General features: G+C 40.5%; 1 protein-coding gene and 1 long non-coding RNA gene across 2 annotated transcripts in view; one reads left to right on the forward strand and one right to left on the reverse strand.

The window, feature by feature from the left end:
• The window catches only part of DOCK7 (dedicator of cytokinesis 7), a 235089-nt gene extending 214022 nt beyond the window's left edge, over positions 1 to 21067 (reverse strand). Inside the window, exon 1 of the mRNA XM_011988949.1 lies at positions 20899 to 21067. Coding sequence (XP_011844339.1) covers positions 20899 to 20936 — 38 coding nt within the window. The 5' untranslated portion in view covers positions 20937 to 21067. The remainder of the gene's footprint in view (positions 1 to 20898) is intronic.
• Positions 21068 to 21135: 68 nt separating this feature from the next.
• Positions 21136 to 21853, forward strand: part of LOC105545884 — an 18083-nt gene continuing 17365 nt past the window's right edge. Inside the window, exon 1 of the long non-coding RNA XR_001007010.1 lies at positions 21136 to 21306. This is a non-coding gene — a long non-coding RNA (uncharacterized LOC105545884). The remainder of the gene's footprint in view (positions 21307 to 21853) is intronic.

The following is a 21853-nucleotide window of genomic DNA, read 5'->3' on the forward strand; positions in this document are numbered from 1 at the left end:
CAAGATGCTAACTGAAGAAATTTGGGAGATAAGGGAGGATGTATAAGAACTTTCCATACTTTCCATCCATTTTTCTGTAAACCGAAAACTGCTCCCTCCCAAAAAAAAGTCTACTAGTTTAAAAAAAAAACAAGTCAATGACAAGGGAGGAAGACAACAGCACCAAAGCACCAAGAAAACAATTAGAGGTTAGAGCTGAAATCTGGAGACAGAATGAAATCTTGGAGAGGGAGAATAGATTCAGGAGAGGGCAAAGGGCGAATTATGTAATCCTTTATGTGAAAAGACAGGAACATTCGCTGCAGTTTAGGACTCCATTAGGGCTTTTACTTATTTATTTGAGACAGAGTCTCACTATTGCCCATGCTGGAGTGCAGTGGCGCGATCTTGGCTCGCCAAAACCTCGGCCTTCCAGGTTCAAGCTATTCTCCTGCCTCAGCCTCCCAAAGTGCTAGGATTACAGGCATGAGCCACCGTGCCTAGCCTCATTAGGGATTTTAATGAAGCCTATATAATGTGAGTATTCATTATTATGTTTAGCTTGAAGTCCTTACACATCCTGATCCTCTCATCGAAGCTGAGATATGTAAAAGCCTTTAAAAAGACACAAAACAGGCCAGGCGCGGTGGCTCATGCCTGTAATCGCAGCACTTTAGGGCGGATCATGAGGTCAGGAGATCCAGACCATCCCGGCTAACACAGTGAAACCCCGTCTCTACTAAAAATACAAAAAAATTAGCCGGGCGTAGTGGCGGGCGCCTTTAGTCCCAGCTACTCCGGAGGCTGAGGAAAGAGAATGGCGCGAATCCGGGAGGCGGAGCTTGCAGTGAGCCGAGACCGCGCCACTGCACTCCAGCCTGGGGGAGCACACAGACTCCATCTCGGAAAAGAAAAAAAAAAAAAGACACAAAATACATATTCTACTGGCCGGGCGCGGTGGCTCACACCTGTAATCCCAGCACGTTAGGAGGCTGAGGCCGGCGGATTACGAGGTCAAGAGATCGGGACCATTATGACCAACATGGTGAAATTCTACTAAAAATAGTAGAAATTTTAGTCTCTACTAAAAATAGAAAAATTAGCCAGGCTTGATGGTGCGCTGGCTGTAGTCCCAGCTACTCCGGAGGCTGAGGCAGGAGAATCGCTTGAATCCGGGAGGCGGAGGTTGCGGTGAGCTGAGATCACGTCAAGCCCAGATCGCGTCGAGCCCAGACTGCGCCACTGCACTCCAGCCTGGCGACACAGCGAGACTCCGTCGCAAAAAAAAAAAAAAAAAAAAAACATTCTACCTACCTCACTGCTACTCACCTCACTCTACCAATCTCAGCACTAGCTCAGTGTTTCTGGGGCTAAATCATGAGTAAACTGAATAGTAAACTGCTGTATTTCATCAAATTCAAGATATCACTGGCCAGGCGCGGTGGCTCACGCCTTTGTAATCCCAGCACTTTAGGAGGCCGAGGCGGGCGGATCACGAGGTCATGAGATCGGGACCATCCTAGCTAACATGGTGCACTCCCCTCTCTACTAAAAATACAAAAAAAAAAAATTAGCCGGGCATGGTGGCAGGCGCCTGTAGTCCCAGCTACTCAGGAGGCTGAGGCAGGAGAATGGGGTGAACCTGGGAGGCAGAGCTTGCAGTGAGCCCAGACTGCACCACCGCACTCCAGCCTGGGCCACAGAGTAAGACTCCATCGCAAATTTTTTAAAAAATCACTAATTGTTAAGAAGAGACGTTACTCCATGTACAGCTAATAAATAAAAACCTTGCCAATTAACCAGTACACCATCAGTAAATTGAAGATTTCAGATGTTAAAATGTGAAATATAAAATAATGAAACATAGTTACTTCAAGAGGCAATCTTTTGTTTAATAACAGACATAAAAACTATAATCCTCATATTACAAATATCTTCCTACATGACATTAATTTCCCCCAAAAAGAAAATCTATTAATTTGAAAATAAGCTGTGATAATGCAACAAGAACCATTTCCAAACTGAGCTATAGTAGCCATAAAACATGTGCAACCCAGACAAGGGATGTATTTACAACTGAGACCTTCCGCAAAGATTTCATAAATCTTCCCAAATAAAAAAACTTTATCTCTTAAGCATATCATCATCCAAAGTATGCAAGAAAGAAATGTAATGAATAAATATAAGCCCTGATACCAGTTAAAATCCTTTATCAGAGGTTACTTTTTCCAATCAGATTTTTTCTTACTCCTAGTGATAGCTCAGAAAGAAAAACAAGGTAGTCTTTTTTCCTTCCAATAAGCCATTAATATTTACTGCAAAGTAGAAAGAATAGGTCAAAAATTCCGTAGTTACTTATGCCCTTAAATTATAATATGAAAAAACCTTCTATCCCTCCCAAGAAAACATGATCCAGTATTTGACCTATTTATCTCTTTATCCACTCTCTCCATTTCTACAAGCTACATATGTTAACACACATTACAGTTTTCACAAAAGAAAGCATCCACTCAGGCCATTCATTATATGATGCTGGAAATAACCAGCAAAAGAGCCACATTCCAAAAGAAAATTACGTTGCATTTAAGCTTTCTTCTAACCCAATCCTATTTTCAGACACACTATTCTAGCCATGATTTCCAGAATGAACCAAGGGTGATAAGGCCAATCTGGGCCTGCCTCTGTCTAGACATTCTTTATGGGACCAGAAGTAAAGCCTGAGTAAAAATGAATAAGAAGAGTTCATACTAAACTCATGAGAAAGTTTAATTGAGCTACTCCTATAAAGTCATACACACACACACACACACACACACACACACACACACACACAAATAGCTGCAATGTACTAAGTCTAATAATAAGATCTCTTGGAACTGGCACTATTCGTATCTCAGATAGAAGTCAGGGAAGAAATGAAGTGTAAAGGATATATCAGGGACAAAGAAAAAAAGGACTAGCTAAAAATCCCCAAAAGAAAAGGAAGAGAGCAGCTGACACTGCAGCAGTGTAACTAAGTTCAAAACTGGTGAATGATGGGTTGTACCAGAGTTCTAACACTGTGTGTGAGTTCGAATTAACAATAAAGAAAACAAGTGAAACCCCATCTCTACTAAAAATACAAAAATTAGCTGGGCATGGTGCTGCGTGCCTACAGTCCCAGCTACTTGGGAGGCTGAGACAGGAGAATTGCTTGAACCTGGGAGGTGAAGGTTGCAGTGAGCCTAGATCACGCGATTGCACTCCAGCCTGGGTGACACAGCGAGACTCCGTTTTAAAAATAAATAAATAGCCTGGGCGCAGTGGCTCACGCCTGTTATCCCAGCACTTTAGGAGGTCGAGGCGGGTGGATCACCTGAGGTAGGGAGTTTGAGACCAGCCTGACCAACATGGAGAAACCCTGTCTTTGTAAAAACACAAAACTGGCCAGGTGTGGTGGCACATGCCTATAATCCCAGCTACTAGGGAGGCTGAGGCAGGAGAATCCCTTGAACCTGGGAGGCAGAGGTTGCAATGAGCCGAGATCGTGCCATTGCACTCCAGCCTGGGCAACAAGAGTGAAACTCTGTCTCAAAATAAATAAACAAACAAATAAATAAATAGGCCTGGCGCAGTGGCTCACGCCTGTAATCCCAACACTTTGGGAGGCCGAGGCAGGCAAATTGCCTGAGGTCAGGAGTTTGTGACCAGTCTGGCCAACATGGTGAAACCCCGTCTCTACTAAAAATACAAAAAAATTAGCCAGATGTGATGGTGGGCACCTGTAATCCCAGCTACTCGGGAGGCTGAGGCTGGGGAATTGCTTGAACCAGGGAGTTGGAGGTTGCAGTGAGCCCAGTGAGCCGAGATTGCACCACTACACTCCAGCCTGGGCAGCAGAGCGAGACTCCGTCTCTAAATAAATAAATAAATAAATAGAAAGAAAACAATAGACTAAAGAAAAACAACATTGTACCACCTACTAAGTATTTGTGCCAAAAAATGTTTAACGTGAATTGAATCAAACCTTTACATCTAACTTATAGTTTACGAGAAATACAGAGAACAGTATAACAATACTATTGCAAGGAAGCCATCAGACAAAAACTAGAAGGCAGGTCATGCTATGTGCCAAAATCTCTTATGGGTCAATGTGGTGGATAAATTAAAAAGTAAAGGCAGTGGGCTAAGTTTTAGTGTAAAAAAGACTTAAGACTAAAAGACAAGGTCTATTTAAGAGGGTGGAAAAACAGACTTATGAGCTATAACCAAATGCAACATATGGTTACTACTGGATCCTGATTTGAACAAACCAGCTATAAAAGATATTTTGGGGGATGAGAAATTTGAACACGGGCAAGGTTACACATAAGAGTTAATAGGGTTTTTTAAAATGTTTTTACTGTGTGGAAAGCAGCATATAGTAAAATGTCCTTATATCAATATTTTAGAGATGCAAATGATGTTTGTAATTTAGCTTAAAAGTCTTCAGTTGGAGGCTTCAGCAGTGGCTCATGTCTGTAATTCCAGCACTTTGGGAGGTACAGGCAGGAGCATTGACTGAGCCCAGGAATTCGAGACCAGCCTGGGCAACATGGCAAAACTCTGTCTCTACTAAAAATACAAAAAATTAGCCAGGAGTCGTAGTGTGTACCTGTAGTCCTAGCTACTTGGGAAGCTGAGGGGGGGAGGACTAGCTACTTGGCAGGCTGAGGCGGGAGGATAGCTTGAGCCCAGGAGGTCAAGGTTACAGTAAGCCTTAATCATACTACTGCACTCCAGCCTGGGCAATAAAGTGAGACCTTGCCTCAAAAAACAAAAAAAAAGGCTTCAGTTATTATTATTCTGCCTTAGTAGGGAAAACTAACAAATCAAATACGAAGTAAGATGGGGCAAATAAACTTCAAGCGGTATGCATATCACATCCTCCCTAAAGTGCTGCCTGATTCTTTCTGTTCCATACAATTGAGTGTCCAAATCTGTTTGGACACTCCTCCCTACGCTTTCAAAGCACCCTGTGCTTATCTGCATACATTCAAAGAAAAGGAGCTTCCAGGAGACAAATTCAGACAGGCAGCGACTAGCCACTGACTGCTTTCTATTGTTGAATAAGAACCTTGCCTTGCTAATTGAGTTTGATTTCAGTAGTGTGAAAGCCCAACGTTTGTAAGCACTCTCTTTGAGAGAAGCATGTAAGCTGAGAAGGTTTCTATGGAACAGTACTCATACAACCCATAAGTATAAAAGTATGGTGGGGGGAAAAAGAGAACAGTGAAGTATCAAGAATTTGGCTTCTCAGGTCTGACACACTACATCTTCAGAAGCACCTCTGCAACCTCCTTGAGGAATAGACAAGAAAACTTCACCTCTGATGGGGGTACTCTATGCTGTCTCTTACTTGGTATAAATGTCCCAAAACAGGTTCGTTTCTGCCATTAAAGAAATTACAGGATTTCAAACTCTAGTGGCATTTTTCTACCTCATCGTGATAACCAAACAATACCAAAGTCACAGCAACTATCAAATTGTTTTCAAATCTGTTTACCTATCTCCTTACAAGGAATTAAGCAATTAAAAGTCAAAACTTCATCTTATATCTGTAGCACATACAAAGTGCTTACCCAATGTTTACAGAGCTAAAGTGAAAAACACAGGAATAGAAAGGAAAAATTCACAATTCTTTCCCCAGAAAAGTAATTGAGTAAGAATGCTTGAATGGAACAACTTACGAGACCTCCTTCAGGGCAGGGACCATCTTATTAATCCTAATATCCTCCAAGTCTAAGACAATGGGGAGAGAGAGAGAAATGGAGAAACAGATAAAAGAATTCAGAGAGAGGAAAAAAGAGAGATAGGGAATAAGAATGAACTTGGAGACTACCTAGTACTTTCAAAACACCTTTTAGAGTAAACCAATTCATAAGTGATGTTGGTTTCTAATTGATTAAAAGGGAAGAAAAAAGTAAGACTTTTTAACTATTATTGTCAAATAGAAAAATATTTGCAGGGAAAAAGAAGTCTCAATCTAGTTGAGATCATTATTATCATCTTTGTAATCTGGTAAAGTAAAAAAAACTACTACCAAAACACAATACTCTCCTATTCTGTATGAAACTTTTTTAAAAATATTTTTTAACAGGATATATAATTTGTTTGCTTATCTCAAAATAGTCTCTAATGTGTCTTTAGCATATCTGCAAAGGGCTGGTTAAAGAATTACTTTCAAGCTCTACTATTACATAAAGTTACTATGAGAAGCAGAGGAAATAAGATTTTCCAAAACTAAGACAAAAAAAAAAACAAAAAACTGATATAAGAAATCTTTTAAATAAATAAATAAATGGCATTACAAAATGCAAACTTAGGAAGAAAAATTTCAAACTCCACAAAGAGGTGAAGGTCCATCTCTCTGCCATCTCCAATTCCCAATCCCCAGTCTTATTCCCCAGATGTAACTAGTTAATATTTTCTTGGTATCCTTCAAAAAACAGATGTGTATCTATCATTATATATATAAGAAATTCTTATTTTTCAATATCCACACATGACATCACACAATAATCATTTCTTGATACCTTACATTATACAATATATATTAGAAATCTTTGATATTGGCACATAAAACTAATAAAACTAGCAACATTTGTCAGGCACTTACAATGTGTCACATACTGTGCAAAGTGTTACTTTTGTTATACCTCAATCTTTAGAAAACCCTATGAAGTAGGTACTCTATTCGAATATTGAAATTTCAAGAGTTTCACATAACTGATAAGGAATAGAGCCAAGATTTGAACATAAAGACCTCATTCTTAACTACTAATCTCCTTTTTATCTGCTACAAAGTCCCTGGTATGTATAAACAAACATATTCAACCAGTCTCCACTGGTGGACATTTAAACTATTTCTGGTTTTTCCAAAAATTATCACTAGAATGTAAGTTCTGTGAGGCAGAGATTTTTGTCTGAATCAAGAATTATGGGTGATTTTTGAGGGCTTTCTGTATTTCCAAATTCTCTGCAGCAACATTATTTTATAATTAAACAACAGATATTTTTAGATACATTACAAAAATAACTTGCCCAAGTCTATGAGAGGTAGAGGCAGGGTTTGAATTCAGATTCATAAAGTTCCTAAAGCTTTCCATGGAAACAGGTTTCCAAAGATAAAATAATTCTTGCTATAGTTCATATTAATGATTTCTCTATTTTCCAAAACCCAGCCTTTCACAGGTCAGTTAAAGATATCCAGTGAAAATGTCTGGTGTATATACTAACATAGTAACAGGAACACTAGAATGACTACCACCATTGTTATGATCTGTTTCCTATCCTTCATGTATGGCTAAATAAAACACCAATCTAAGCCACTGTCTTCGTGTCATTTGTAAGTTAGCCTGTGTTAAAATGTTTAGGAACACAGAAGACTGGACCATAGTAACCACTAAAGGCTCAAGAAAACTAAAACATACAGGTTAACATGTGAAACAAACGAATAAAAAGAAACAGTCCTTCTATATAATACACTTAACATTTAAAATATACCTCCTTTTCTGGAGGGGAAGAGGATTAAAAAAGATGTCAGGTGTCTCATATATCCCATTTGACACTATTTTGGGGATAACATTACTCAAAATTATTTTCACATTAGAAAGCACTGTTTTTTTTGTTTTGTTTTGTTTCTGAGACGGAGTCTCGCTCCGTCACCGAGGCTGGGGTGCAGTGGCGCGGCCTCGGCTCGCTGCAAGCTTCACGTCCCGGGTTCACACCGTTCTCCTGCCTCGGCCTCCTGAGTAGCTAGGACTACAGGCGCCCACCACCATGCCCAGCTAATTTTTTGTATTTTTAGTAGAGACGGGTTTTCACCGTGTTAGCCAGGATGGTCTCGGTCTCCTGACCTTGTGATTCACCCGCCTCGGTCTCCCAAAGTGCTAGGATTACAGGCGTGAGCCACCGTGCCCAGCCTAGAAAGCACTGTATTAAGGAGAATTTGGATGGCTCTATCACTGTGATCAACAGCATTTCAATATAAATCTCAATTTCATCAACTAAAAAGCTGGTGATAATGCTGTTCTCTATTTCATGGAGCATATTACATTATAACTACATAAAGAAAAGAATTCAAAAATTTAGCATTTGTAAATATTAACACTGACCTGAAATTGGCAATTAAAAACAGAGGGAAAAGAAAAGTATCTACTGCAAAAAGTCAATCCTCCTAAAAGGATATAAATTTATCTTAAATTCCACCCTACTTCATAAAAATTAACCCAGAGCTGCCTTACCCATAAACATACAAAATTATATCCTGGTGTGAAGTGTATATAATTAGTTGCTAAATCGTGTTTATTCTAACTTCCAAATATTTCTCAAATCCTTGTCCCCACCTTTCCTTTTTTACAACATCTGCCTACAAATAACATCATATTTAACGGTGAAAGTCTGAATGCTTTTCTCTTTAGAGCAAGAGAAAGCCAAGTATGTCTGTCTGCTCTCACCACTTCTACTCAACCTTGTACTGGAAGAGGGAGGGAGGGAAGGAGGGAGAGAGGAAGGAAAAAGGAAGGAAGGAAGGGAGGGAGGGAGGGAGGGAGGGATTAAAGGCATTTAGATTAGAAAGGAAGAAATAAAACTGTCTTTACTCACAGAAAAAAATTATCCTGTATACAGAAAATTCTCAGGAACCCACAAAAAACTACTAGAAATACCAAATGAGTTCAGCAAGGTCTAAGGATACAAGTTTAATATCCAAAAATCAACTGTATCTCTATATACTAGCAATGAACAAACCAAAAATATTTAATTCCATTCAAAAGATCAAAAATAATAAAATATTTAGAAATAAATTTAACAAAAGAAGTACAAGACCTGTACACTGAAAACTTCAAGACACTGAAGAGAGAAATTAAGTAAGATCTAAATAAATAGACCCCTCACCCCATTTTCATGGATTAGAAGACTCAATATTGTTCAGATGGCAACTCTCCCAAACTGATCAACAGATTCAATGCAATTTCTATCAAAATCCCAACAAGACTTAGCAGAAACTGGCATACTTTATATGGATATTGATCCTAAAATGTATATGAAAATGCAAAAAATCCAGAACAGACAAAATAATTTTGAAAAAAGTAAAAAATTGGAGGACTCACACTTACAAATTTCAAATTTTACTTTAAAGCCTTGGTAACCAGAACAGCACAGTACTGGTATAAGGACAGACATACAGATCAACGAAACAGAACTAAGTATCAGGAAATGAACTCTTACATTTATGGTCAACTGATTTTTTCTGATAATGGTGCCAAGGCAATTCAATTGGACAAAAGTATTCTTCTCAACAGAGTGTTGCAACAATTGAACATCCACACACTACAGACAAATTTAGACCTTTATCTCAAACCATGCACAAAAACTAATGCAAAATGGAACATAAACCTTAATATAAGAACTAACACTATAAAATTTTTAGCAGAAAATAGAAAAAAAATTCATGACAATGGATTAGGCAAAAAATCTTAGCTACTACACCAAAATCCTGATGCATAAAAGAAGAAAAACTGATGAACTGAACTTTATCAAAATTGAAAACCTTTGTGCTTCAAACATCACCTAAAAAATGAAAGGACAAGCCAAACAAGGAGACAATATTATATATCTAAAGAAGGACTTTTACCCAGAACACATAAAGAACTCCTACAACTCAAAAACAAGATAAACAATCCCACTGAAAAATAAGTAAGATGCCAGGCATGGTGGTGCATGCGTGTAATCCTAGCACTTTGGGAGGCTGAGGGGGGAGGATCACTTGAGCCCAAGAGTTCAAGACCAGCCTGGGCAACATACAGTCTGACCCTACAAAAGATACAAAAACTTAGCCAGATGTGGTGGCGTGGGCCTGTAGTCCCAGCTACTCAGGAGGTTGAGCTGGGAGGATGGCTTGAGCCCAGGAGTTCAAAGCAGCAGTGAGCTATAACGCACCACTGAACTATAGCCTGGGTAACAAAGCAAGACCCTGTCTCAATCAATCAATCAATACAAATGAGTAAGAGATCCGAATAGGTATTTCACCAGAGCAGATATGTGAGTGGCTAATAAGCACATAAAAAAGGTCACTTTAGTCAGCCAGGCGCGGTAACCCACGCCGGTAATCCCAGTACTTTGGGAGGCTGAGGCGGGCAGATCACAAGGTCAGGAGATCGAGACCATCCTGGCTAACATGGTGAAACCCCTCTCTACTAAAAATACAAAAAAAACAAATTAGCCAGGCATGGTGGCGGGCGCCTAGTTCCAGCTACTCGGGAGGGTGAGGCAGGAGAATGGCGTGAACCCGGGAGGCGGAGCTTGCAATAAGCCGAGATTGCACCACTGCACTCCAGCCTGGGTGACAGTGCAAGACTCCATCTCAAAAAAAAAAAAAAAAAAGTCACTAGTCATTAGGAAAACACAAATCCAAATCACAATGAAATACCACTTCACACTCACCAGAATGTCTAGAATCAAAGAGGACAATAACAAGTGTTAGCAAGCATGTGGAAAAATTAGAACCCTCATAACCCTCATACATTGCTAATAGGAATGTAAAATGGCAGTCATTGTGGAACAGGTTCGCAGATCCTCAAAAAGCTAAACACAAAATTATCCTATGACCTAGCAATTCCACTCCTAGATAGGTATATACCCACAAGAATTGAAAACAAGCCTTCAAACAAAAGCTTGTATTCCTACTGGCACTATTCACAAAAGCCAAAAGGTAGAAAAAATAAACTAAATGTCCATCAACTGATGAATGGATAAACAAAATGTGCTACATACAATGGAGTATTATTCAGTCATAAAAGGAGTGAAGTACTGATACATGCTACAACACAGATGAACCATAAAAACATTACGCTAAATGAAAGCCACCAGACATAAAAGGCCATATATTGCATGATTCTATTTATGTGAAATCTTCATAAAAAGCAAATTGAGAGATCGATACAAAAAAGATTTGTTGTGCCTAGGGCTTGGGGTCAAAATAGGGAATGACCGCAAACTGGCACAAGGAATTTTTGGGGTGACGGAAACGTTCTAAAACTAGATTTTGGATGACGGTTTCACATCTGTAAATTTACTAAAAATCATTTAATTGTACACTCAAAATGAATGAATTTTATGATACGTAAAGTATACCTCAATAAAGATGGTTTTTGTTTTGTTTTGTTTTTCTAAGGATCTGGGTATGGCTAGAACTGCTCTGCAAAGATAAGTGGAAGACACTGTTTATTTGTAAGAGAAAGAATGATGATGGCAGAAAAAGGAGAGCTGAATGTAGTCACTAAGAAAATTTTGCATCCTGAGACTCCGTGCCATGATCCTGTATCATTAGCAATTATGAAAATTATTAAATGGTTGATATGAATGAAGGAGTTAGTTCGGTTTTCTGGTGTCACAGGGCAAACCAGAAACAGCCCATGATGATGCAAGCATACAGATGCAGAAGGAAAAAATGAGAACGACAGAAGTCAAAAAGAAAAACCAGGAAGACATCCTTGGGAGGGCTCTGAGTTGGTACTAAGATCTGAGCTAAACTTTAAAAAGTTAAGGGACAGGGAAGCCACAGCTAGCTAGCATCAGATTACACTGGTTTTCTTTGAATTTCTTTGTATTTCATCAGTTCCATCTAAATTGCAGATAGGATAGCTGTCTATAGTGCCACATATGTAAGTAATTATACTGATGTGGAACCACTTAAAGTGACTAATTTTAAAGAACATCAGTTGTTTTGCTATGACCAGTACTCTTATCCTCATTCTTTAGGTTAGAAACCCTTCCTTGGTAAGGAACTAATTCTGTAAGATTTGGGTGGGGCTAACACATCTTTCCCCCAAGCCATAGAGAAGGGCATGTGACCCACAGTAGTCAGACTCTCCTATCCCCCTAAACATAGTAATTGGTTCAAGGAAGGACATGTGACCCAACCCACACCAATAATTTAGTCCTCGGATCTTTTCTGCCAGAACTAAACTGGTAGGATTTGAGCCTGGGGCTGTCAAATATCATAGTGGCCATTTTGTGGAAAACCTATCCAAGACATGAAGATAAGCGGCTGCTGACATCATCTGTATCCCTGGACCCAACACACTCGGTTACATGAGTCAACACTGTGTGTCTGTGCAAAATAATCTGATCTGTCACTTGTAACCCCTGCAGTTAAGTCTGGAGAAATTGAATTGACTGGAATGAAGAAGAAAAGCCCCAAATAAAGCATCAATTTTTTTTTTTTTTTTTTTTTTTTGAGACGGAGTCTCGCTTTGTCGCCCAGGCTGGAGTGCAGTGGCGCGATCTCAGCTCACTGCAAGCTCCGCCTCCGGGGTTCACGCCCTTCTCCTGCCTCAGCCTCCCGAGTAGCTGGGACTACAGGCGCGCACCACCATGCCCGGCTAATTTTTTGTACTTTTAGTAGAGACGGGGTTTCACCATGTTAGCCAGGATGATCTCGATCTCCTGACCTCGTGATCCGCCCTCCTTGGCCTTCCAAAGTGCTGGGATTACAGGCGTGAGCCACTGCGCCCGGCAGCATCAATTCTTAACTCTTATAACAGGCTCTGTTTTCTAGGGAACCCAAACTAAAAGCTACAAAAAGCTGTGAGCTATCATTAGGCTTAACAGTGAAACATAGAATGCTTTCCCTTTGAGATCATAAATAAAACAAGGGAGGCCAGGAACAGAGGCTCATGCCTGTAATCCCAGCATTTGGGAAGGCCAAGGTGGGAGGATCGCTTGAGGCCAGGAGTTTGAGACCAGCCTGGGCAACACAGCAAGACCCCATCTCTAAAACAAATTTAAAAATTAGCCAGACATGGTCGTGCACACCTGTAGTTCTAGCTACTCAGGAGGCTGAAATGAGACGACAGCTTGAGCCCAGGAGTTCAAGGTTATAGTGAGCTATGATCACGCCATTGTGCTCCACTCTGGACAACAGAGCAAGAGTCCACCTCAAAAAAATAAATAAAAACTACAAAACAGAAAAATAAAAATGTTAAGAATGTTCAATATTAATACAATGTTGAATAGCAATGATACCAATCTACACAGTAATACAAAATAATAGTCTACAGAGCAAGATAAAAAATAGTAAGTCAATTATAAGGATTGAAAAGGAAGAAACAAAAAAAATAATGATTTCCAGATCATATGGTTGTCTACACAGAAAATACAAAGGAATTCACAAGCATATTCTTAGAATAAACAAGAGTTTAGCAAGGTATAGCTACATACAAAATTGTTATCTACCCAGGAATAAATCTAACAAAAGATAAGCAAGAACCTGACAGAGAAAATTACAAAATTTCATTGTACAACATAAAGAAGACCTAAATAAATGGAGAGCTACACTATGGATCATGGATTGGAAACTCAATATTATAAGGATCTTATTTCTCCTCCAAATTAACATACAGATTCAATGCAATCCCAATCAAATTCTATGAGTTTTGGGTTCAGGGAGTTTTGTTTTGTTTTTGGTAGATTCTAAAATTTACATGGAAACTTAAAGGGCTAAGAGCAGTCAAGATTTTTTTTTAAAGGTAGAAGGAGTTACTCTACCAAATGCCAAGGCTGATTATAACTAAGATTATTTATAATTTATAAAAAAAATACTGTATAACCAGACCAATGGAACAAAACAGAGATCCCAGAAAAAGACCCACAAATAAGGATATATAATCTACAACAGATAATTTCAATGTACATTTTAAAAATAATTAAAAGAACTGGATCGTTTGTTACACAACATAAATGCTTGAGATGATAGATACACCATTTACCCTGATGTGATTCTTATACATTGTATGCCTCTATCAAAATATCTTATGTACCCCATAAATAAATGTGCATACTATGTACCCACAAATATTAAAATTAATTTTTTTAATCTACAACAGAGGCGGCAGGGCAGATTAATGGGGAAAGAATAATACATTTAGAAAAAAATTAAAATTTCACACCATACACATATCAAGGTGGAATATAAACCTAAATAAAAAGGGAGTAACTACAAATTCATGATAATATGGATGAATATCTTAATATCTCAGAGTAATAAAATATTTCTTAAGATCCATAAAGTAATAACCATTAAAAAAGACTGGTAAGTTAAACTGTATTAAAACTGAGAACTTAGAGCTTTCATAAGACTCCATTAAAACAATGAAAAACAAGCCACAGGGTGGAAAAAGGTATTTGCTACACATATAATCAATAAACAACTAATACACAGACTGTATGTAAAGTACTCACACAAAATCAATTTAAAAAAAAACCAAAGGGAAAAAACAATGGAGGAGGGGGATAACAGCAAAAGATTTAAATAATTAATTTATAAAAGAAGAAATCCAAATGATCAGTAAACATACAAAACAGAGCTCAACCTCATTAGTAATAAAATAAAAATTAAAACTTACAATGAGATAGCATTGTGCATCCACCACATGGTGACAAAAATGAAAAAGTTGGCCAAACCAAGTAATGGCATTGATGTAAAGCAACATTGTTGTGAGATTGTAAATTTCTACGAACACTTTAGAAATAAGTTTGGCACTACCTAATAAACATTCCTGTAGCAATAAAGATTGCCATCTATGACTCAGAAATTGCAAGGGTGGCTATACCCTACAGAAACTCAAGCATACGTATACCTGAATATTTGTATAGGAGTGTTCATAGAAACATTGTTTGTAATAGTAAAAAACTGGAAACAATACAAATGTTCACCTACTATAGAATGAATTGTGGTATATTTATGCAATGAAATACTACAAAGCAATGAAAAGGAATGAACTTCAACTACTCGGAATATCATTAATTAATCTATCTCACAAATTATAATTTTTTGCAAAGAAGCAAGACAGAGAAGCATACACACAATACGATTCCACCCGAATGATTTCAAAAAGAGAAGAAAACATTTTGCTTAGCAATGCATTTACAGATGGTAACATTAAAGAAAGCAAGGAAATGGTTATCCCAAAAGTCAGAATAGTGGACTGGAGTAGTCTTAAGAAGAGGCAAGATTCAGGAAGGAAAAGGAAGAATGTATCTAAAAGAAAAAAAAAACAGCACAAGGGTTACAGAGATGGAAACGAGCATAGCATTTGTGGAGGTACAGTGAAAACATCAGACTGACTGGAGGACAATATGTAAACTAGAGAGTAAGTCAACAAAAGGAGGACCAGGTCACAGTTAACTTTAAAATCCAAGCAAGGGTTTGGCTTTAACACTGTAAGAAGCCACTTATATTCTTGAACTGCACAATGCCATGATGAAAGCTGTGTTTTAGGGAGACTTAATTTGCAATACACTTGAATTACAGGAGGGAGGGACTAGATCAGTTAGTAGTTTTCTAGGGTCATCTAGAAGTGAAATAATGAAGGATGCTTCATCTTACGTGTCAGGTATCCATAGGATCTGTGTGAAGCACTGGAGACAAAAAGTCAAGACCAGACTTGCCATCAAAGAGCTCTGAAAAGCAGTACAAAAATAGGGAAGGGGGTGGAGGGACATAAGAAATGTAACTTTTAAAAAAAATAGCTCATGAAATCAGTGATGAAGAAAAGAAAAAAGTCAAAGGTTCCTAGCCCTCAAGAGCCCTATAATTCTAGACATAAGGTAAGCCCAACTATATAGCCCAAGAATTGATGAGGAAGAGAATAAACAGGAAGTAGCCATGACTATACCACATACATAGGAGAAATGTGACAAGGAAAGGAATGTTTGGTTGGCAGCTGAAAACGCCAGAACACTCAATAGATCTTTGTTTTTTGATGAGAAAGACATAGTAAGTCTTATGGTTTAAGGGAAAGGTCCACAAAAAGGAGTAGATTGAAGATGTTAGAACAGGGAAATTTGTGGAATCAAGACTCTGAGAGAGGTGGCAAGAGAGAATTTTGAAGTACAATAAAATGGGTAAGTTTCAGGAACAAGAGACCTTTCAGGCTCAAGGGAGAAAGATGGTTAAATCACATATTGAGAGAGTAGTATGCTAAGGTTAAAATGAAGGACTAATGGTAGTCTCAAACTTTTCAGTAAGACGAGGTAGAGAAATGAAATTGTTAAATAAGAGAAATGACTTACGGTAAATCTCATCTCAAATGGCAAGATATTGAGACATAAAGATGAACTCTGAAATGTTCTAGTCTCTCTTTAACATTATTCTGCAGCTTAGGAGCAAGAAGCAGGTTAGCTATTCAGCATTAAGAATTACTGAGATGAATACAACAAAAGATCAGGGAAGATTATGTGTCCAGCGAGATAAAACAGGCAGCGCTGAAGTAGTTGGTAATATATGGAACTATGAATTGAACAAAGTAGATTCTGTAGATTGAAAGACTGGGCCCATCTGTACAGAGTTACTAACACATACAAGACTAAAAACATTCGAGGTGTTAAATAAGTCTATATCTAGGAAATCGCACCCATGTAAGATTTTCCCTCAGAAATAAAGATCTGATGGAAACCTTTCATTAAATTATGCTGCTTATGCAGCAAAATGATACCCGGTTAACAAAGGAAGGACTAAGAAAGCTGGCATCACTTTTGGGATAGTAGCAGTGACACTGTTGGGAAACCTGGAACTACTACAGAAAATATTTTGCAGAAAAAAAACATAGTCAAATAAAAAGAGTAGGCCAGGCACGGTAGCTCATGACTGTAATCCCAGCACTTTGGGAGGCCGAGGTGGGCAGATCACTTTAGCCCCGGAATTCAAGACCAGCCTAGGCAACATGGCGAAACCCCGTCTCTACAAAAAAATGCAAAAATTAGCCAGGCATAGTGCCCATAGTCCCAGCTACTTGGGAGGCTGAGGTGGGAGAATCGCCTGAACCCAGGGGCAGAATCTGCAGTGAGCCAAGACTGAACCACTACACTCCAGCCTGGGCAACAGAGCAAGACCCTATCTCAAGAAAAAAAAAAAGCGTAAGATCTGAAATCAGGCTGGGCGAGGTGGCTCACACCTGTAATCCTAGCACTTTGGGAGGCCAAGGCGGGCGGATAACCTGAGGTCAGGAGTTCGAGACCAGCCTGGCAAACATGGTAAAACCCTCTTACTACTAAAAATACAAAAATTAGCTGGGCGTAGTGGTGAGGGCAGGAGAATCACTTGAACCCGGGAGCGGGGGACGGGGGTGGGGGGGCAGTGTGGAGGTTGCAGTGAGCCAAGATTGTGCCACTTCACTCCAGCCTGGGCGAAAGAGCAAAACTCCATCTCAAAAAAAAAAAAAAAAAAAAAATCTGAAATCAGAGAACTAGGATTTGAATCCCAATTTAGGCAAATACAATTGCTGTTTTTAGACCTCAATTCCCCATCTAGAAAATGATAACAATAACAGTAAGTAATATAGAAATAATAATAGTAGTGGCTAACATTTTTGAATGCTTATGTTCTAGACACAGTACTAATGCATTATTAGAACTGTATTAGCTCACTTACACATGTATTAGCTCATGTAATCATCACATTAACTTTATTGAGGCTGTTATCCCCATTTTTCTGTGATATACGCAGAATTTCAACCTGTGCAATCTGATCCCAGATCCTATATTCTTTAGTACATTTTCTGCCTCTCTGGATTATGAAGAATGCAGTAAAAAGTGCTTTAAGTGTACACAAATGTTCATCATTACTGCTGAGTATCAAGCGACAGGACAAAATAATCCCAACAAAATCCTAGACAATTTATCTACAGTCAACATTTCATAAATCCATGGGCCTTATCCTCAAAAAGCAAAGGGGATACACACATAACAAGACAACTACTTGATATGGACAAAATATACATGCTGCTTTTCTATGGTGAGCTGAAGTAAACAGTATAATTAGTGATATAAGAATAAAGAGCCTTCAGAAATCACCAAATTACAGCCTCAAAAAGTAACTGCACTAAATGCAAAGGGCTAAAAAATAACTGAGACAGAAAGAAGATCATTATAATTTTTTTTTAAAGTAAAGGTTTCTGAACAATCACAAAGCTTTGAAAAGAAATAAGGTTCCAAACAGCAACAGGCTTTTCACAGAGCAACAAATTTCATATATGCATACTATGAAAAGGATTATCATTTCCAACAAAAGTCCTAAACCACATTATAAATACTGTAGTAAAAAATAGTTGATACTAGACACTTACACAGAGCACTGTTCTAAGTACTTTAGAGGTATCAATTCATTTAATCTTCACAACAACCCTACGAGGTTAAGTCTTACTATCATCCTCATTTTCTAGATTGTGAAAATGAGGCAGAAGTGTGGTCAAGTAACTTGGCCATGTTTACCCAATGAGTGGCTGTGCTGGGGTGTCAAACCCAGGAAGTTCATCTCCAGAATTTGTGCTATACTTTCCTCTAATAGAAAACTAAAAAGCAGAACACTAATTGATTCAGAAGTATTAAGTATTATTCAATTATATCTGATAACAAGGAAGAACCTTTCATTCACAATAAGCAGTTAATAATTCATTACTCATAGCAGTTCTGTCTTTGGTGTTCCTTCCAAGTTAAGTCTGCACATTCTCACTGGACAATCTCATCAACCCCCCACCCGCCCCCCAGCTCCAAATACAATCTACTTGCTGATAACTCTCAAATCCAGATCTCCAGCCCAATCTCTCTTCTGCACCTTCAACCTGCACCAAAAACCAAAGAGATATTTCTCTCTGAGTGATTCATGAGCCCCTCAAAATTAACAACTCCAAAACTGAATCATCATCTCCATCCCACTTGCATCTCCCAATCTCAAACTCTTTTTCCTCCTGTACTCCCTTACCCCAAAGACTGTCACCAACATCCACGTGGTTGCCCAACTTAGGATGTCATCCCAGATTCCTCAATCTGCCTCACCTTGCATGTCCAATCACCAATCACTACCATATCCACCTCCTGTCTGTCCAATAAGTGCACATCTCTTCATTCATGTTACCTTACTTAATTTTATAACTTCTTAGAAAGCTGTTCTTATTTGCATTTTGTGTTGTTTTAAACAACTGATTCTCTTTTTTTCTTGTGGTTTGTCCTGTCCCATCTGGTGGTAAACTCCACTAATAGACACACAATTTCACATCCAAGTCTCTAATGTGTACTTACTTTATCAGTATGATGTTTTCAGGGATAAATTTCTGGTTCTAATAAGAGAAATTAATACTAGGAATACATGTCAAGTAATAACATTTTTTAATGACATCACCATCAGAAGTAAGACCTAGTTATTTTACAAAAAAAAAAAGTCCTGTCATCACAACTCCCTGGGAGAAACTAATTACTACAAGTGTTTGATGACAGGTAGTATAGGCCATGTACTATCTTACACACGTTACACAAATTATGCCATTTAATGTTCACAACAACACTATGAGCTGGGTCCTATTAATATTCTCATTTGCCAGATGAGGAAACGGAAAGTGGCCCAACAACTTGGCCAAAGTCCCAAGTTAGAAAATATCAGTCAGGATTTGAACCCATGTCGGAGTCTGACAGTAGAGCCCATGCTCTTAAACACGAGATATTTTGTCCCTTAAGGAAAAAAATATGTGCTAGAACTCTGGAAAGAAAGAAAGAAAGAAAAAAAAGCCTCTGCCTCGAAACTAGCTAGGACTACAGGTGTGACACCACACCTGGCTAATTTTTTTGTGCAGAGATGGGGTAGGGAGGGGGGGGGGCTCGCTATGTTGCCCAGGCTGGTCTTGAACTCCTGGCCTCAAGCGATCCTCCTGCCTCGGCCTCCCAAACTGCTGGGATTACAGGCGTGAGCCACTGCATCTGGCCCAAAATTTTTTAAGAAATGTCAACAAACCAGAAAGACTCAGAGTCACAGAAATACAACTGTCCAAAAACAAAAAAGGTAATTTAATCTGAATGCTTCTTTTCTTGGGACATCATAATTCACACAAACATGATTTTATTAAAACAAAAATGTCCACTGTCTCATACATAAGTACACTCCACAAATAAATTCTACAAATATTAGAATCCTCTGTCATTCAATTCTTATTTGGCGGGTGGGAGAAAGGTGGCAACCAACCACCCCAAGTAGGTGAAAGGCTTTGAAACCTCCACCTTGATCACTTGCTTTACTTCAAGACTGCTAACATATGAGAGAAAGCCAGTGTATAAAGAACATTGCCTATCATCCATCTTCTTCGGGTGCTCTGAGAAACACAAGCGCACAGTCAAATTCACAGGCGAACTCAGAACGAGCTTCAGCCTGCAATCCGTCAGGGATTTGGCAGCTGCACACCGAAGGTGCAGCCCGCAGCTCTCAACTTTTCATTCTGTCCACACGTTTGCAATCCTGGACGCACAAGCCCACTTTGAACCTGGCCCCAGGGTGCAAAGAGGGTTTCTGTCAGATTTCTCAGGAAGAGCGAGACGCGTGAAGGAGGGGCGGCCTCCCACCCGCCCCGAGCCGTCGCGCATTTCTCCTTTTGTTGGGGTGGAGAGGAGGGCGGACCCCGCACCCTCTAGGGGCCAACAGGGGGTGGGCGGAGAGAGGGGAGGGGGCGAAACGCCGCGGCGGCCCCCGACAAGCCCGGGGGTGGGGACACAAAGAATTCGGGAAGCGGCCGACGAGCTCCCCCACCCGCCCTTCCATTAAATAAACCGTCGGGAAAGTCCAGGCCCGGGCCGCCGAGGAGCAGGCGGAGGCGGGCGCGCTGGCTGGCGTCCGCGGCCCTCTCTGCTCCCGGCCGAGGCTCAGCGGTGGACGCGGGCTGAAGACCGGGGTTGTAGGGCGGCGCGAGGCCTCCGCTACCCCCTCAATCACCCCGAACCCCTTCCGCCCCGCCGCGGGCCAGGCCGCGGGATCCCGGTGCCGGCCTCGCCACACCCACCCGCCTCTTAGGCCCGGCCTGGGAGGACTCCGCGGCTCTTTCTCGGGCGGCGGCGGCGCGCCCCACGCCCGAGATTTACCTGCTGATCTTCTGGGCAAAGGCGCGGCGCTCGGCCATGGTTGCTGAGGCGGCGGCGGCGGGCTGGGCGCGGACCGGCGGGCGCGTGCCTCCTTGCTCGTGCTCCCTCCCTCGCGGCCTCCGCCAGTCCCGGCTCCGGACCTGGGAGGCTGGGGCTGGCGGCCGGAGCCGGGAACGAGCCCTGCCGTAATGTTCCTTAGAGGCGCGCACCGAGAAACCGCTCCTCCCCCAGCGCGTCAATCCCGGCGGGAACCCCGGCTTCGGAAGGCAGCTGCGGCCGGCGGGAGCCGAGGGGTAGAACGGAGCGCTGAGGAAGCGAGGCCCCAGCCCTAGCCGCTTCGCTGCCGCGGAGCCTGCACGACCGAGAGGTCGCAGAGAGAAGCCAGAGACAGGCCAGCGACCTGGCGAGGCAAGAAAATAAGATAACCGAATGCGTAGGGGGAGCTTGGCTTTCCCGAAATGGAAGGGAAGGAAATGGAAGGTGGGCTTTGCCGAGGGGGCTGTGCTCTACCGGCCTGGATGACTGGGTTCATGTTTCTGCAGCAGCCGTCTCTGAGCTTTTTAAAGCACTTGGGTTTCTGCTTCGGCCTCATGAATGCGGTATAACTGGAGAAACAGTGGTTTTTCTTATAGAGAAAGGGTCAGAAAATACCTTGCTCCTGCAGAGATAACAACAGTAATAGCTGACTTCTGGTGCTTAGCCAGCCACTGGATTAAAGTTTTTCAAACATGAGCGCTTTGAAGTAGATCGTTACTATCCCCATTTTAGAGGGAAGGAAATTGACTCAGAAAAGCTAAGTGACTGGTCCCAGGTCGCACAGATGGTAAACTCTTCCACTGAGACTCAAACCCAGAGCCTATTCTTTTAGGGCAGTTGTTTCCGTATTATTTCCCCCTTTTGGGTTTCTCTGTCTGTCCCTCTTTCATACATATATATATATTTATTTTATTAATTT

Source organism: Mandrillus leucophaeus, unplaced genomic scaffold (genome assembly GCF_000951045.1).
Source record: "Mandrillus leucophaeus isolate KB7577 unplaced genomic scaffold, Mleu.le_1.0 Scaffold341, whole genome shotgun sequence".
Taxonomy (NCBI): domain Eukaryota; kingdom Metazoa; phylum Chordata; class Mammalia; order Primates; family Cercopithecidae; genus Mandrillus; species Mandrillus leucophaeus.